The 17,294-nt window shown below is 36.5% G+C and overlaps 2 protein-coding genes across 3 annotated transcripts in view; one reads left to right on the top strand and one right to left on the bottom strand.

The window, feature by feature from the left end:
• Positions 1 to 2,909, top strand: part of LOC111620900 (NEDD4 family-interacting protein 2-like) — a 92,466-nt gene extending 89,557 nt beyond the window's left edge. For both annotated transcript variants that reach the window (XM_023362923.1, XM_023362922.1), the window contains exons 6-7: positions 2,663 to 2,723; positions 2,797 to 2,909. In XM_023362923.1, the coding sequence (XP_023218691.1) occupies positions 2,663 to 2,723; positions 2,797 to 2,900 (165 nt within the window). In that variant the 3' untranslated portion in view covers positions 2,901 to 2,909. The remainder of the gene's footprint in view (positions 1 to 2,662; positions 2,724 to 2,796) is intronic.
• An 11,192-nt stretch (positions 2,910 to 14,101) lies between these two features.
• LOC111620898 (protein sprouty-like) lies at positions 14,102 to 16,574 on the bottom strand. Its single transcript, XM_023362919.1, has one exon. It carries the CDS (start codon positions 15,765 to 15,767, stop codon positions 14,952 to 14,954), a length of 816 nt encoding a protein of 271 aa, XP_023218687.1. The 5' UTR covers positions 15,768 to 16,574; the 3' UTR covers positions 14,102 to 14,951.
• Between the last annotated feature and the right edge of the window lie 720 nt (positions 16,575 to 17,294).

Raw genomic sequence — 17,294 nt, 5'->3', positions numbered from 1 at the left:
ATTTGCCATATATTAATCTTATAATTGCTTTTATGTTGCTAGTGTGGTTTTAAAAAGTTTGTAGTTATTTATTTAAAAACCACTTACACAAATTAAAATTGTAGTGTACGCTAGCAGTTTTCTGTGCAGAAAATTGAATGACAAATGAAATTGTTGAAATACATTTTTGGTTCTCCTTACAATTAACAGGCTAAAGACAGTGATTACTCGAAACAGTAATCAGAAATAAGTAAAAACAACATGCTCTTTTTTAAAAATCTGTAAAAGATACAGGAGAACTTAGTGCAATTTTTTTTAATCTCAATTTGTTAGTTGTTTCTTCGAATGATATCAGATAATAACAGTGTTACGTTAGTTATTGAACAATGAGTGGAAAGTTGAACAATGGCAAACTTAATTTTCAATTCATATTAAGTTGTAAATTTTTTCTTTTCAATTTAAAATTGAATGATTTTCTGTGCACTAAACTTTTAAGCTTTGTGAGGGCTTGAATTGTCCAAAAAATGTCTTACAATCCAAAGAGAATGAATTTAAATAAGTGTAATGTCTACTTTGTATCACTTTTTTGAAAATTACGGTCAGTCCATGGACTACATGGAAATAAGTTGGATATAAATTGATGAAGTCATAATTTTTGTCTGTTTTTTTTTTTTTTAATATTGGAAAATCTCAATTTAAAAAAAAAAAAAAACAATGTTTGCTACAACCAGTATTATTTTCCAAAATAAATATTTTTGTGCATAAGTTATATGAAATTATTCATTGTTTTAAAGTAATCCTTTATTATTATTGTTATTATTCCATTTAATTCCCAATGATATTTCTTAATAATTTTTTACTGAATATATTCTAAAGAATAATGAGAACGCTATAAATTTATTTTAATGTAAGTGTTTCCGTGCATTTGAGGATTATAAACACAAATCGTTAAATAACGGTATATGTTTGAAGAAGAAATATTACACTATGTAATTACCATAGTATGGACCATCGTTCAGTTGTTAAATATGATTGCAAAGTTAATAATGTTACATAACATAACAATGTTTAATTTGTTACACATTGTTTTACATTAAAATTTGAATTCTTAAGAAAATTTACGTCAAATTGTTTTTCGGACAACCAATTTTTACCGATTATTGAAAATTTTGAATGTTTTTATCTCGAGCAGTATATTATTGGCTGTCAAAGATTGTGTGGACTCTATTCTAATGTAATGTCTAAGAATTAGGCATATTATATATCGAGACACATTTGAAGACTAATCTTTTTGTGTAAGTACTGCGAGACGAGTTGCAAATTTTCCGCAGGTATAAAGGCCAAATGTCGGAGAAACCGTTGCTTTGTCTTTAAGTTATGCCTTTCCCGTGAAAGGCGAGATTTAATCGGATGTAAATTTTCTACCCGAACCCTGTTCTTTTGAAACTGTTTGTATAAAATTAAAAAATTATAGGAATTTTTAATAAATAAAATGGAATGGAGCGTTGTTTTTGATTTGTGATTAAGACTCGGAACATTGATTAATAAATAAACCGTTGGGAAATTTTAGTTTTGTGTGTACTGTCTCGAATGTAAATGTATTTTGCTTAATTTTTTTAATTGAACATTTGACAATTTAAATTTTATTGTCATAATTGTTTAAGATTTGTTTCCGTAATGGATAAAATGCATTCTTAATTGACATTTGTGGGTTTTATGCTATCTTAAAAATGATATCACAATGTAATTTAGTATCTTATTTATATAAATTATGCTTTAAATATAATTTTATAATATGATGAAAACTTTCTTGAGTTTGTGTTATTTTTATATACAGGATGATTTTTAAAGTCTCTGTACAGAAAACGAACCATCCAAAGACATCTACAACACGTGTACGCATAACGTCAGACACGTTAACATAGTATTTTTACATTTTCGGTTATATAATGCCGATATTCTTTGGCTTACAAGCAACTGCTTAATTTGGCGAGCTCTCTGTTTATAAAGACTTTTGAATCTCTGCATATTGTTGGGTTGCATACCTTCTAACAGTTCTTTAATATTGACTTTTTTATACTGTTTTATTACACAGTTAATAAATGAAATGATTGCTTTATTTACATTTATTTTCAAGATAGAAGCAATTAAATTATTATTAGAATTGACTTAAGATGTGATTATGTATGGTATATCAGTGGTCTTTCAATCCAAAGATCTGAGATATTGATTTTATGTAAACAAACATAATGTACAAACATTTTCTTTTGATTCTACCATAAAATGTTGCAAAAATTATGCAGTTAAGAGAAACTTTATCCAGAACTTTGTTTAGAGATAGCATAAAAGGTGCTTCTATTTGTTGTAAATAATGTGTGTCAATACAAATCATCTTTGCTTTTAATGTTTTGGTATATAATATCATAATAAATTTAATGTGACCTATAGGATTTTGTTGCAGAAACTTGATTTAGATAATTGGCAATTGAATTGAGCTTTTCTTGAATTTAAGTCGTTTATGTTAGTATGTACCTAACTGTGGTGCAATTTTGTCTTTGGTTTCGATCAGAGACCGAGATCTTCCGCCGGATGTTGCAACCTTGGTTTCAATGGATGATTTTTAAGAAATATAATTGAATAAATTATTAAAGTATTCTGAATGTGTTGTATTTTTTAATTGCAGCATTCTACAGATTTAATTACAACAGAAAATGAATGGTTATGGTGGATCATTATGGCTTTTGGTGAGTACTTTATTATACTATATGAAGTTGAATATGACGTAGAGACTTAACAGAACGATTTTTATCCATTTAGGAGTTTTAATCTGTGCCCGTGCTTGTCTTCAGTACATTCACGCCAAAAGAGAGTGGCGATTGCTCAACCCCATTCACAGAGAGAGATTGTTTTTCTTTTACTAACTACTAAATAAAAAAATTCCGAGCGTGACGTGGTGAGCGTATTGCAAAATTTTATCGGATACGGCACAATTTATTTGGAAATTCCAATATATATGTACGTTCGAGGCGCCTCGAACCGGTATCGTCGTCTGTGGTCGTACATTGTATATACAGACTCGCTAACGTGCATGCATAAATTCATTTATTTAGTAGTCTGTCATAAAATTTATCCCAGGACAAAATGTTTTATGTAAAAATAAAATCTGTATCGAGAACAACAGTTTCATTTTCTGTTGAAAAATTAACTTGTGTATTATATTGTTGAAATTAAGGAAAAAATGTAAATATACCTTTTTTCCTCCTTCTGATTTCTATGTATCTAATGTAGTATTATTTTAAATTAGTGTTTATTATTAATTAATAATTTTAAAAAGTATTTTGTAAGTGATTTTGTTGCAAACAACGGCATAAACAGGAGTAATTGATCTATAAATTGTAGATTTGTATATGCACCGCATAACTTGTAAGTGAATAATATCTGTGTTTAATAATGGCAAAAAAACACTTGTGATAATGGCAAAATTTCGTGTGATTCCACAATGATTTTTCACAGCTTTTGTGTAAATTAGCAAAGAGAAAATTATGTATGTGTATAGCCTTTTATAAATAATTATATTCTGACTCTTCATTAATTTATGTCTCGTGCAAGGTTGGGGGAAAAGGGGGGAATTTAATTTGCAACAACGCTGTTAAGCTTGTAGTTTAAACATAATTTTTAAAGGAGAGTATGTAAAGTTTATTACATCAATTGTTAGAATGTATAATGTATTTTTAATTAAAAATGTTTCTCTCGATTAATTCTTTCGTCGTCTTTTAAATACAGTTTTAAAGAAAACGCAAATATTTCAAAATTTGTATTCATTTTGTGTGTAAGAAACACCAGAAGGAATTTTTATATGCTTAGTTTATATTAGGATTTGTAACTCTATATCAATGTTAAGGAAGGAAAGAAGAGAAAAAATTTATATATATATATCTTACGATGTCTTTTATTGACACATCGAAAATATTTTCACTCGTCCTTGTGTCAGGCCACTAGACAGGAAGTCGTTTAGCTCTCCCACTACTTCTCATTTCGTAACATTTCCTGTTCTTAATTTACAGCCGTCGTCTTGGTTTGGCATAGTTTCTTACAGCATCAAACTCTCTCAAAATACATATATATTCTCTTTTTCTATTGTTAAATATTCTCTTCAATTTACTCGATTTAATAATACATCATACATCAATTGAATCTACACACCAAATATATTGTTCCGCCCTTCTGTAATTGAAGAGGAAACGAGGCATTTTCTGTGGGGGGAGGGAGTTCGACTGTTTTCGTTGTAACGTATTTACTCGAAATCCTCGCCATCTACTAGGGATGGCTTATCTATCAATGTTCAATAAACACCGAGACAACATCTGCTTCCGGACTATGACCCTTGGGAACGGACGTAGTCAGACCGGGGTAGGAAAGTTGAAGGGATGGACTATCCCATTAATGTCAATCGTAATAGCCACTTAGCGTCAGCCACGATGGCATCTGCTCCGATTCGTCTATATTGGATTTCTATGGAGATTTACGTTATCCCAATTAACCCATTAGCATTGTCGATACGCCACGTTTTTCTTCGAATCGTCTAATTTACTTCCATTTTCCTCGTGAAGGAATTGGGTAATAAGTCCTGTTCTTCTTTAATTCCAGAAAAAAAAACTGCGTGTTCTAATTTTGGTATTTGCGTATGCTCTACGTCAATAAACACTAACGTTTTCTATCGCCCTCCCCACTTTTGGACGAGTTCAAACGTTTGTTTAATCTATAGTAAAATTCTATTGTTAACCGATTTTAAAACCGGATTGGCGTGAGGTAATTTGTTAATGAAACAATTTCCTTGTGTTTTACGTAAGGAGTAAACCGTTAATGTTATATCTTTGTTTTCTCCAGTAGTAAATCGAGGTCATACAAACACGTATATATATGTGTGTGTGTGTGTGTATACATATACATGCATACTGTATATAGAGGGAGGCAAGAAACGAACACGATCCCAACAGAAAAGCTCTTCCCATCTGTTTCACATGAATGAGGTTGTAATACGAGACCTCTCTTACTATCTGTGTTTGCCTCTACGAGGTCAACTCGCAGAAGTTCGTCGTTTGTCATATAAGGTTTGGTCTCTTAATCAAACCCGTATATATCGTCGAAGACAGACTTTTTTTTTTCTTTTTACCGTTAGACGAACTCGTCTTAACGCCAGTCACGTGTTACGGTTTAAGTGTGTAATTCCGTTGATCCTTCAAACTAAACTAAGAAGTCGACCCACCCTCCCTAAACTCGATTTTTAGGTAGTGAATTGCTGGCAGCAGTTTTCGTTTTTCGACCATTAGTGTGACTAACATTTAATTGCTAGGTACGACTTGACCATTTCTCTTGTTGTTATCTTCGACTTCCATCGATAAACAGGGCAATAACTCGTCGTCCCGTGTGTGCGTGGATCTCATTTCGTTGAAGAGTAACATCTAACAGATTGTACACTTGAAATATTTCCGTTATCTTCCTTCATTTTATTTCTATAACACGTCTCATCAACAAGTAACACTTGATAAATTGTCTGGCTTATTCGCAATAATCCAGCATTTTTTTCTTTTTTACACTTAAATTCCATTTATATTTTCCCATACTCCTCGTTACACAGTGCCATAAGAACTTAGTCATCCCTACATTCTGGAAATAATTTGCTGCGCAGATTACACTTAGAAAATTGCTTCTCATTTGTTTCACTCGTGACCACGAATTTTCCACGTTCGGGGAAGTGAAACGTCGGAGCCCCAGAAGAAACACAGTAAGAAAACACAGTCTTTCGGTCGAAACGACTTCGTGGCAATCTGTTCCACACGACTCAGTTGTGTGAAAATTGTAGGTAATTCCGTGAGAAAAAAATATGTATTTCGTACATATTCTATTTTTACAGCTTTTTAACACCCGTACGTAACGTTAAATCGGGGCAGAGTACGTAGAAAAACAAGTGGATATAAAGTTTATTAGAAGCGGGTCAATGTTTTGCTCTTGATAAAACTAACACGTAGTTGGATTATTCTAAGTGGGATTAAGCACTATGATTTGACAGTTATATTAATATCTACCTTATCTATTCTACCTACTACGCGGAAGTTTGAGGAAATAACTACAGGTGGCACCGATGCCAATCAGCTTACACAGGGCGGTCTTACTGGCGCCAACACACGAGAAATTACGTGATGTCTTGTTCCAAGGTCGTTCATTTGATGAATTTTCGCTGTAGGCAGTCTTTTATGTTTTAACATCCTTCATTCAATAGCTAGTGGCCAATTGATGAACTCTCTTTTATCATAAAATAAACTTCCAACATCGTCCGCCCTTAAAATGCATCAATTATTTTTCTGTATTCTCCCTCCACCAAAAAATATTACACTTGCCACGTGTGGGAAGATTTTAGAAGACACCTGAATAAACAACACGTGCTATCCAGATCGTAGGGTCTAGTTTGTTGTTTTTTTCCCCGATTCGATCTTAGACGAACTTTAGAAAAAAATCTTCTATCCCTTGTGGTAAATTAACTGTTAATTTGCAGCTGCGCGAATCGAGAAAGGTGTGTTTAATCCTATTTCCACACAAATTCCATGCTTCGAGTTTATTAATGCTTACTTTCTTGGCATTTTTACGTCGCTTCCAATTTACCTTTCTTCTCTCGTGTTCTTTCAAAATTATCCATTTATCTATCTGAAATTCTGGTCATTCCCAAATCCTTCGATACTTTTCTTACAAAAGCTGTAAATTTTCATATTCTTTCAAGTGTTTACAATGGAACACTCGGGATTTTAGTGAATTGACGATGGGCCGTTCCATCTTCAGATTCCCTCTATAAAGGTGGGAAAGGTACGAGAATAGTTTGTGTTTACGTTGTTCATTTCATTTTTGTAGGTAAAATAATATGGTGAGTAAATTATTTCCTCAGAAATAACCCGATAAAAAAATAAATATTTCCCGTACGGATATGAAAATAATTGAGGATGCTAAGAAATTAATAGATTAGGATGTCCTGTTTAGATATTTTTCTCCGTTTTTCTCGTATGTAAATTGTAGTTTGAAAAGGAAAATAAAATTTCGGAATTTAATAATTAACGTAGGCCCACGGACGAGGAGGAATCGAGTAGTTGCACGTGCAAAACCATTTCCCACAGCATCTAGGCGTGGGAAGGTCTGCCACATGCCCGGCCACACCTCACACCGACAGATTTACACACATGGTAAGACTGCGGGAGGCACGAAGCGCACGAGGCATTTCCTGCTACCGGTGCGAGCGCTTAATGCGATCGCTTCATTACGAAAACCTACCGGAATAAAGGGCCAAGGTAAATCGATTTTCGTAGAAAATAAAAAATTCCCTACACGTCTACGCAACTTACACGATTTACGACAATTCGGGGGTGCGAAGAAAACGGAGGAGAGTCGACAACATCTGTAACGTTGATAAAGCGTGGGAAGGACGGTATAACATACCGCAAGAAATCACGCGTAGTTTCGAGACCAGATGTTTTCCCGTCATCCGAGCACGTGTTTTGAATTTTAGGCCAATCCTTATTTTCCTACCAAAAGGAAAAAAGTGTGGGAGAGAGAGACATTTGCCTCCGAACTAACTCGTTACTTACGCTCGAAACTAAATTTAATTCGCCGAATAACTCAAGTTTACGTTACGGGAATTTGAAATTTAAAATAAAGCCGCTAACCAACAAAATGGGCGATAGTTACGTAATTTGCATCTATTTAACGCGCAGTAATTATCTCCCCTATGATCGATAGAAGTCGGACGATGGTCGCAACTAGATAAGGGCTGCTTTTAATTACGAAAATTAATTAAAATTGTTTAAAATATTTAAATTAGTTTGGTCTGATGGAAATTTCGCAACCGTTTTAAACACCGATAAAGCATTTAATTATTTATGTTTTAGGCGCTTTTCTCTTCCGACGGAGAGATTCACTCGGCTAATTCGAAGAACGTTTATAGAACGGAAGGGCTTTCTCATTAATTCGAGGTTGGCAACAGGAAAGTCTTTCTCAATAGCTTCGTCCTTGTATAAAAGACAACAACGCCTTACGCAATGTCTGAATGAGACGTTTCTATGAATGAAACTCGGTCCGTGCGCAATTTTACGAGCTTCGTATCGTCGAATAAAACCCAACTCGACCGTAAAAAATCCCTACACGCAATTAAAAAAAACCCCCACTCTACCGTTAATTAATTAAACTAATTAATTCCCGTATTTTTAATAGACGCGTCTAAATCCGTAGCCGCCAAGGCAAAGTTAAAAAAGAAATAAATAAAAATCCCGACAGTCTCCATCTGTCGCCTCTTCTCCCCGAGCACGCGCCAGCTGCGCGTTACCGAGCAACAACCACCGTATTGTACGCGGTACCATCCAACCTGGCGATTCGGGGAGAGAAGGTAGAAGACAAAACACGCCCTTCCGTCGAAGCCGACGGAAATAAAAATGGCCAACAGTCTACAAATTTATGTTAATGAAGCTAGAAATTTCCTTGCCCCGGGCTAACAACTGGCCAAGGCTGAAAACTGTCGCGCTGCCGAGCGCTCGCTCGTTTACTGGGTTAGATGGGCGCAGGTAGGGAGAGTCGCGCGTAACCACAAAAAATACCGATTGATAGATTATAAACTACTTGTGAACGATAAGAAGGGAATATATATATATTTTTTTACTAATTTCTGTGTCGCAAACTACTAGTAGCGTGTAGATAAGCTATCTTATCGCCTTTCTGCAAAGCTCCGTATCTGCCCGCTCGACCAATACGCTGCGTAATAAAGTATTGTTCCAGATGAGTTTATCGAGAAGCCTTATCGAAAAATGTGTGTAAAACCGACAACGGGAGCGGGTAAAAATAAAAAAAACCGGCGTCGTTATAACGGGGGAGACCGTCACCTGGATCTTTACCATTCCCGAGCGGAAGTTTCGTCATAAGAATAGCCTTCGAGGTGTCGCTGCTCGATCGTTTTCGTCGGAAACGTGCGTAAAAGATTGGCCCGTTCGACTGGACGTTTGCCAAATGAGACGAATTAGTCTCGTTCGTAGCGAGACGAGATATCGACTCGAAATAACGTTATCGGAAGGCTCGAGCTTCCCCTTATTTACTTAAGATGTAAATACCTAGCAGCGCCATTTTTTCATTGTTTAGGTCACTACCCTCTTCGAGGGATGCGAAGTAATAAAAAAAACGAGTGCCAGACCGATTCATTGGGGCAAAATTAAAAGTAGTTTAATTATAGGAGTGGCGCCGAAAATCCCGTCTTTATAAAACTTAACCTAAATAAATTTGCCGACAATTTAAACAGATTTAAAATTTCATCCAACGACCTTGAGATGGTTTGATTTCTAACAACACCCTTCTCGTCCAACGTATTTTTCTTTTTTTCCAGTACTGTTAACGGCAGCCATTCGGTAAACAAGTTTTATTTATTTATTTATATTATTTTGGGGGATGGCTCGGCATTACTTCCGAAAGGGGGGAAGTAATCGCGCCAGGAATTTACATCGAACCCACTAAGAAATGTGCGTAATAATGGAAATTAACAGATGGCACGACCGGAAGTGCGCGTCTCGCCTCCTCGCCAGTCGTCGGCGGTCCTACCCTTACCGCGGGAGCGAGCGCGCGCGAGCCGGCGCACTCGTCACGTCACGTGACCGGCGTAACCCCCCCTATCGAGTCAGTGACCGGCGGATGCCTAGCAGCGAAAATATAAGTTGCAGTTTCACGATACCGTACGCTTCGATTTCAATAGGGATCGGTGTCGATCCCTATTATTTTTGTGCGCCAGTGTGGCCGAATCCTCGTGCGCCCGGAATTTTTGTACGGTCGTGCCCTAGTGTCTGCGCCCACACGTACACACACACACCTATGCTCTCGTGCGGGACTAGAAAGCAGATGGCGCGACGACGGATGCAGGAGCGCGCGCTTGTGCCTTCGGCATCCGAGCGTGGGTGTACAATGGCATCCACTCCATCTAATCCAATAACATTTCTGTCAGGTTTTACTGGTCGTTTGTCCACGTGCAAACTCGTCTGGTCAATTACAATAACGTCGGAGGCAATCTGTTAGTTTTTCTCGCACGAGGCCGAATCTCTTCCCTTTTCCTCCCCGTAAAAAGATAAGAGATAGGACGAAATGGGGGAGACTGCACCACACAGAAGATAATGTGCTAAATAAAGCCTTTACGAATCGACAGAAAAGGCTTAAAGTATTGGAATTTGCTTTATAGTTATTAGAAGATGCCCGGCCAAGTTAGCAGACGATGGTGACGGCATAAAAAAAGATATTATAGAGGAACGCGGACGGAACGGGGGAGTCCTTGAGGTCCCTACGCACAGAAGGAAAAGGACAATTTAACCCAACGGGAATGGAGTAAAGCTAATCCGTTGCTTCCTGTTGGAATTATAGGGCAGGATATGTGGATCACTGCCCCAAATAATGCTACCGTGTACAGATGGGAAGGACAGTTTGCGACGTCCTGTCCTTCCTTCCATCTCTCTATAAAACCGTATTATAATTAATGGGAAGCCGACGAAAAATTAGGCCTTTTAAATGGTAAATTTGTGGCGAGAAAATATCGTATTAATAACACAGCTGGTCCGCGGGTGAGCAACCATCTGATGACGAGGTGGGGAGAAGAGAAAGAGATCGACTGCTCACTCCTGGTAAACCTAACCCACCTTTCAAGGACGTATCTTTTCCCTTCCGACTAGTGTAACTTCTACACAGTGAAATCGCATCTAGTCCATTGACTCTGCTTTCCACAAACCGTGCGTGGAGACGTATTTAAACGTCATCTCGTTCGACTTGTAAGGGGTGGGAGGGACAAATAAATAAATAAATAAATAATCCCGACCCCCACCGTCCTCTAATCCCGTTTTTCTTAAGCCCGCACGGCATCCGTGGGAATACAAAGATGTCATTAGGAAGAGGGTAGTGACCTCTCGGCGACAGGATTCGGTTAATTGTTAACACCGAACGTCATTATCACGTATGACGCATTGACCTATAGTGGCAACGAAACCCAAAGATGGAAAGAGGGAGGGCAGTAAAGGATGCGTCTGGCTCACCTCCAGGACCCAAGGGTAGCAGCTGGGGGTGGGGAGAGAGAGGGGAAGAGATGGGAGTACTATAATTAGCTTTCCAGTCTGATTGGAAGACGAGGCCTAAGATAAAATTAGGAGTCACGGCAATGACTGTCTGGCAGCAGCCAAAAAGTACACATCAGCTATTCGCAACCGAATACAAATACCCGTATCCCGCCTTTTGATGTCTTCCGACCCTCTTAAAAACCTACGAAACAAACTCGTTCGTTTCTACCACAAAATATAATTTACTAACGCTTCCGGTCGTAAACTACACACGGGGATCGGATTATGAAGTGAAAACACCAAAAAATATTTGGGTTAAACCTTAATTTTGCATCTCGGAGCCATCGCTTTCTGGATAATAGTCCATTTCCAATAACAATACTATGACGTGTTACGGCAGCCATTTTTTTTCGACGTAGTGTAATTTGGGGTAAATCGAGGTCCGAATACTTCCTTAGTTTGAGAAGTGTTGAGGTATTTTTCGTGGTATTCTGGGGAACACTACAGAAGTGTTCCAACCGAAAGACGAACTAGGCTCGTGTTTTCTCTGTAAATAAGCGAAAGCGCAAGTCTAGTTTACCTATCACTCGTAGTATTATTTTAACAGAAGGATAACTACACTCGTGTTTCGTATTAAAACAAAATTTTATGGTATTTTTGGAGAAAACTTTATAGTTTAGCCTAAAGGTTATACTTTTCGCAATGTCGCCACGTTTATTGTACTTATTATTTAGTGTGACATTTCAATGTGGCGTGTGTGACGTCCCCAGTCACGTGCACACAAACGGCAGCAAACATTCCGGAGGGCGAAAAATGTTAAAAAGCCAAACTTTCCACTCGAGTCGGGACGTGTCCATCAATTCGTGTTCGCCATTGTAACCTGGCGCCGTTTCGTAGCAGGAAGCCAAGGCTGGAGGCTGCACCTCCTCCCCCTTCATATCTCGTATATTTTATTCATTAAAACGAGGAATGTTTCTTCTCGACTTAAAAAAATTCAAAATCCCGATTTAACGCGTCTATCCCCCAAAGCGTTCGGCGTAAAGAAACGCGTAGAACATACGCATTACGTATTCCTCGAATCGAGTTAACAACCGGAAATGACACGGCACGCACGATCTCGCATGAATTTGCAATTTCCGCTCCAACAATTCGACCTTCGAAGGATATTCGGCTTCAAAAAAAGCAGCGAAAAAATGTAAAAAAACTAAAATAAAAATCACTCCCTATACATAAACGTACGTACAGTACGTCACACATTAAAGGTGCCATTTTAAAAAATTACCACTCTTTCTTTTTGTTCTATGGGCCAAAAAAATGGCGTTTTGAGTTTTTCTGACTGCATTTTTGAAAATAAGCGGGGTTTATAAGCGCGGCTCGAGACACTATAAACAATAAACACCATTCTCCAAAAATTACATACGCACGCGCTTCAAAAATATTTCAATGGCTCCGTGTCGTTTACGTGCTATACACGAGAAAACAATTTTTCTCCTGTGTTTTTTAAAAGGGACAACGTGACCGAACCACGAATTAAAGAGCCAAATTCGGGGGTTTTTAGATTTTGGTTAATACGGTGTAATTAAACCGCGGGTAGAGCTTCAAAAACCCAAAGAAATTTGAACAAAATCGGGAGAAATTTGGGATTTTTTTGGTGTTAACGCGAGCCGAACACTATAAACAAATAAAGAAATTTTGTTCCACCAAATTTGGGGGAATTTTTATGAGTGTTTTAGATTGATGCAATGCGTGGGACCTTCAGTAAAGAAGTGGAGAGAATTCATTTTTTAAGCCAAAAAAAAAGGGAAGAATTTCGCTTTCTTTTTAAGTTAATGCAAATTTAAACCTAAAAAATTAATAATAAATTTTGTTTAGCCAAATTTTGAGATATTATTTAGAATATTTTTGATGCTGCAACACGCGGGAGCTTCGTTAGAGCCAAAAATTAATTTTCTTCGGCATCAGGGGAAAAAATCTGGTTTTTTTGGTGTTGATGCTACAAACAAGGACCAAATTTTGGGAAATTTTTAAAGCTTTTTTTTAGATCGATTCAACTCGTAAAACCTTTAATAGAGAAGGAAGATCGATGTTTTCAGATCAAAATTAGGGATGAATTTAAATTTTATAGTATTAAAGTAAGGTTAAAATTTAGGTAATATTTTAAGCGTTTCTTTGATATTATACAGCGTGATACAACCGTAAATAAAGGGAAAGAAATGAATTGATTTAACGAACATGGCGGGGATTTTTTTTCATCAAAATGCAATATAAACCACGAATAAACAAAATTTGAAAATTTACCAAAATCTAGGAAAAACTGATAGACATTTTCTTTAAATTTCAATCCTAAAAACAAACCCAAAAAAAAAATTCGGTAATATATATATTTACTTTAGATCGATGCAGATACGAAGCAATAAATTCGGGGTGGCCCAAAAGTCGGTTGACCGATTACACGTATAAATACGCGCGATAAACCGGGTTTAGAACGTGTAGAACAATTCGAACAAGACGGCAACGTAGTCCTAATGACGGTCTACCAACTTTTGGGCCAGTCTAGATCTCCGAACACTCTATATAAATATTATAAGTAAATAAATAATTCAGTCTCTACGATGGTTAACCGATTTATGGGCCACCCCGCGCGTGTCCAACCAAAGTAATTTAGTCTGTAGGCCACCCCACGCGTATAAATCATCAAAAAGTCTTGTTTTTTCGTAAATTACACAGGGCTAATCATAAAAATCACGCGAAAGATTCAAACACAAGGCCATAATAATGAAAAAAAAAANTAGGTAATTTTAAGAAAACTGCCAGAAGTGTTAAAGTCTTATGTAATTATTGATTATCTCCTTCCAGCTTCTGTGAATGTTTGGATAAAATATAGTTTGTAACATTCTTCCAGTTAATTAGAATTTGTATTAAAATTTAAAAAATTAACAATTTCTAATATTGGAAATTTTGAAGGTTCATTTAAAAATATATTTTGAATGAACCTCCACTTCTTACAAATGATATATATGTATATATATATAATTTTTTTAATTGTTAAAACTATAAATTTCTAAATCTAAAACATTATGAAATTTGTACAACTGTTACACATTTATGTTCCATGAGGTATTGCCAATATCTGACTAAAATTAGAATTTGTACATCTCTAAGTGACACTTGACTATAACATAATAAAGGAAACAAAAAAAAAATGATATTTCTACCGTAAATACGGTAAAATTTGTACTTGGGGAAGACAATTCGACTGCTAATATAAACTATAAAGAGAACTGTAATTATATATAGCAGCTTTGTATACGTGTATACATTGTTGTTGTTCTTTACATAAGCTAGAAACGTGTATATTTTTTTAAATACAAATTTTTTTGGGGGGTTAAAAATGTCTGTAAAAACTTATTTACTGGCTATTTATAAATATAACCACACACACAGACGTAAGCTATTTTTAGCATATTTCGAGCCTACTTGGCATGTATTAAAATTATATATATACTATACATATATATATATGTGTATATATGTATATGTATATATTGTAGGTTGCGTCGTGTAAACTGACTTATGAATATGCAGTATTAATTTATACTGTTATAAGCTATTGTTAAAGGTGTTGTTTTTATTAAATTTTTACATACTAAAATATATATATACATATATATACATATATATATAACTATAATAGGGTCAGAAGTGTTTCAATTTAGCTTACTGTTGAAGGGTTTTCTTCTTGTATATTTTAGTTTTCCATATTGTCGAACATAACACTCACTCACACTAGAGAACACATGAAAATATGAGAAAAATTTTAAAATATATATATTTAAGAGGTGTTGTTTTTATAGAAACGAGTCAGCAGTCGAAATTCGAATTTAATAACCTCTTCTCGGGCGCTCGCTCTATTGGTACAACGGTTCTGTGGTGTTGGGTGCAACTACATCCACGGTTTGTCACTTTGGCATAAGACACTTCACACAGTTTGACACATCCATTCAGAGGCCAATACAAACACAAACAGGGTAACAGGATCGACACGAAGCCCATGCATGCCCATCTGGAGTAACGATGCTGTGGTCCACACGAACAGGGATTATCGGCGCACGACGCCCCATCCATATCGTAATCTTTGGCCCAGTGATAGAATAAACCCTTAACACAACACAAACACGTGCAGTAATCCACAACGTTGTGTACCGAACACAAGCATTTATCGTTGCATATCCATCTAGAAGGTAACTGTTTCGTACCACGGCACGATTCACACTTACATTTACCGCAATGGTGGCATATTATGGAATCACCGTGATCTTCTAGTCTTTCCGACACTTCCGGATACTTTTCCTTTTTGAATGTCGTAACGGTAGGTTGTACGATGACGGACTGAGTATTAATCCTAGTATTTGCGTTTCTGGGGTTCCTGTGTACTTGGGCAAGTCCTACGTTGGCCGCTATGTCGTCGCCACCTTCTCGCTTTAACCTGCTAGCCTTATGAGACTGAGGTCTTAGCGGTGTATCGATGTATTCGTTCTGTTTACGATTATTGTTCGGCCTCGGCTGTACCAGAGTGATAAATTCTCTGGAAGTAGCCGTAGATTGAGTCTGAGGTTGTACACGAGCCGGCGACGAGACCATTTGAACAGTCGGTAAGATTCCGCCATTTTGTGCCATGTAGCCTTACATGTAATCTACGTTGTCGCGATTTTGACGAAGATTACGAATTATAGTCTATTTAATTGGTTGGATATTTAAATAACTTTCGTTACTTACATGTTTACGGCTTTGCCAACGTTTATCCGATATCCATGGCACACGCGGTGGCACTCGAAACAAAAAAATAATAAGAAATACAACTGTATATAGGTGCGTGTGTGTGTTTAGGCAGACAGACCGAGCACTTTGTACGTGGTTTACACACACAAGAAAAGGCAGAGATTCGGGATGTACGACATGTTCATTCACACATTTGTAAAGGATGTAGAGGCGTCAGACATTCGTCCTTGCCCAGTCCACTTGTAAATGCTACAGTGGCGGTTCTACTTCTGCGGAGCATGCGCCGTCCACCGACCAACGAGAAACCAGCGTGTTTTTATGAATGGACGGCATGTTTTGTGAATGAACATACGTTGCTTACAGACGCATAGTACTTTCGACGTAAGCTTCTACATACTTTTCCATTCACTTAGTGTTTACTCAATGATGCATTGTCATTGCGCCTTCTCGTCTTGTCGTTTCACGCTTCTTCTAATAAATACTTTTTTCGCCATAATCGACATCTGCCAAATATGGAGTTAGTTATTGTAATTTGACACTAAAAGCCGACCTCGTTCCTTGCCCCGTTTTGACTTCCGGAACAGTCCATCTTTAACGTATTAAAGGGGCGTTTGCGTACGTTTCGTTTCGTTATCGCTTCGCGTAACGTACGCGCCGATTGAAGGTTGGCATTTTTAATTGTCAAAACAATTAATGCCAAAGCCACGTCTTTACCACTCCGTCTACCGGCATTTGTGTATAAAGTGCTTATTTACGCCCCGAGCTTTTTAACCTCCGACTTAAACCCATTATTTTTAAAGAAATTCAACTTATTAATAATTTATTTAAATTAATAAAATTAAATTAAAATAATTAATTAAAAAGTCATAAGATTAATATTAAAACATTTAAATAAAAAAATATTCCCATTTCCAATTTCAACCACCAGAGGTCAAATTTCTTATCAATTTTAATAATAATAATAATAGTAAATAAATAAATAATTTTTAAGGGGGCGAGTTTTCGAAAGCGACATCTGATGTCGAAAGATGGAAATTATAAAATAATGCATTTATTTATTTTTAAATTTAATTTATACGTGTATAATACATACGTATATATATATTTAAGTGTATAAAAAATTGCGAATTATAATTAGATAGCCGAACGATAAAATTAAAAGTTAGAATAAATTATGTATTTTTTTTTAAGTCAGTGAAGTGTTAACCCTCGATGCACCTGACTAGGTTCTGTGTGCGATTGTCAGAAACACACAAAACACTTTATACACTCCTACACTTTCGAATCGTTAAGGCAATTATCACTCGGTAATACAAAATGGCCGCCGAAAGGAAATGGAAGAGAGAAAGTTTCTAATTGCTTTCAGCGGTAGTTGAAGGTCAGCGGATATTAAAGCGTAAAAAATTTGGAATCTAATAATTTACA

This window comes from Centruroides sculpturatus, unplaced genomic scaffold (assembly GCF_000671375.1).
Source record: "Centruroides sculpturatus isolate CEXI.00-Female unplaced genomic scaffold, Cexi_2.0 scaffold17, whole genome shotgun sequence".
In the NCBI taxonomy this organism is placed as follows: Eukaryota; Metazoa; Arthropoda; class Arachnida; order Scorpiones; family Buthidae; genus Centruroides; species Centruroides sculpturatus.
This window is presented reverse-complemented; position numbering and strand designations above follow the sequence as displayed.

Excerpts from the sequence above, each read along its gene's own strand:
- LOC111620898 (XM_023362919.1), bottom strand. The coding sequence starts at position 15,767 with ATGGCACAAAATGGCGGAATCTTACCGACTGTTCAAATGGTCTCGTCG.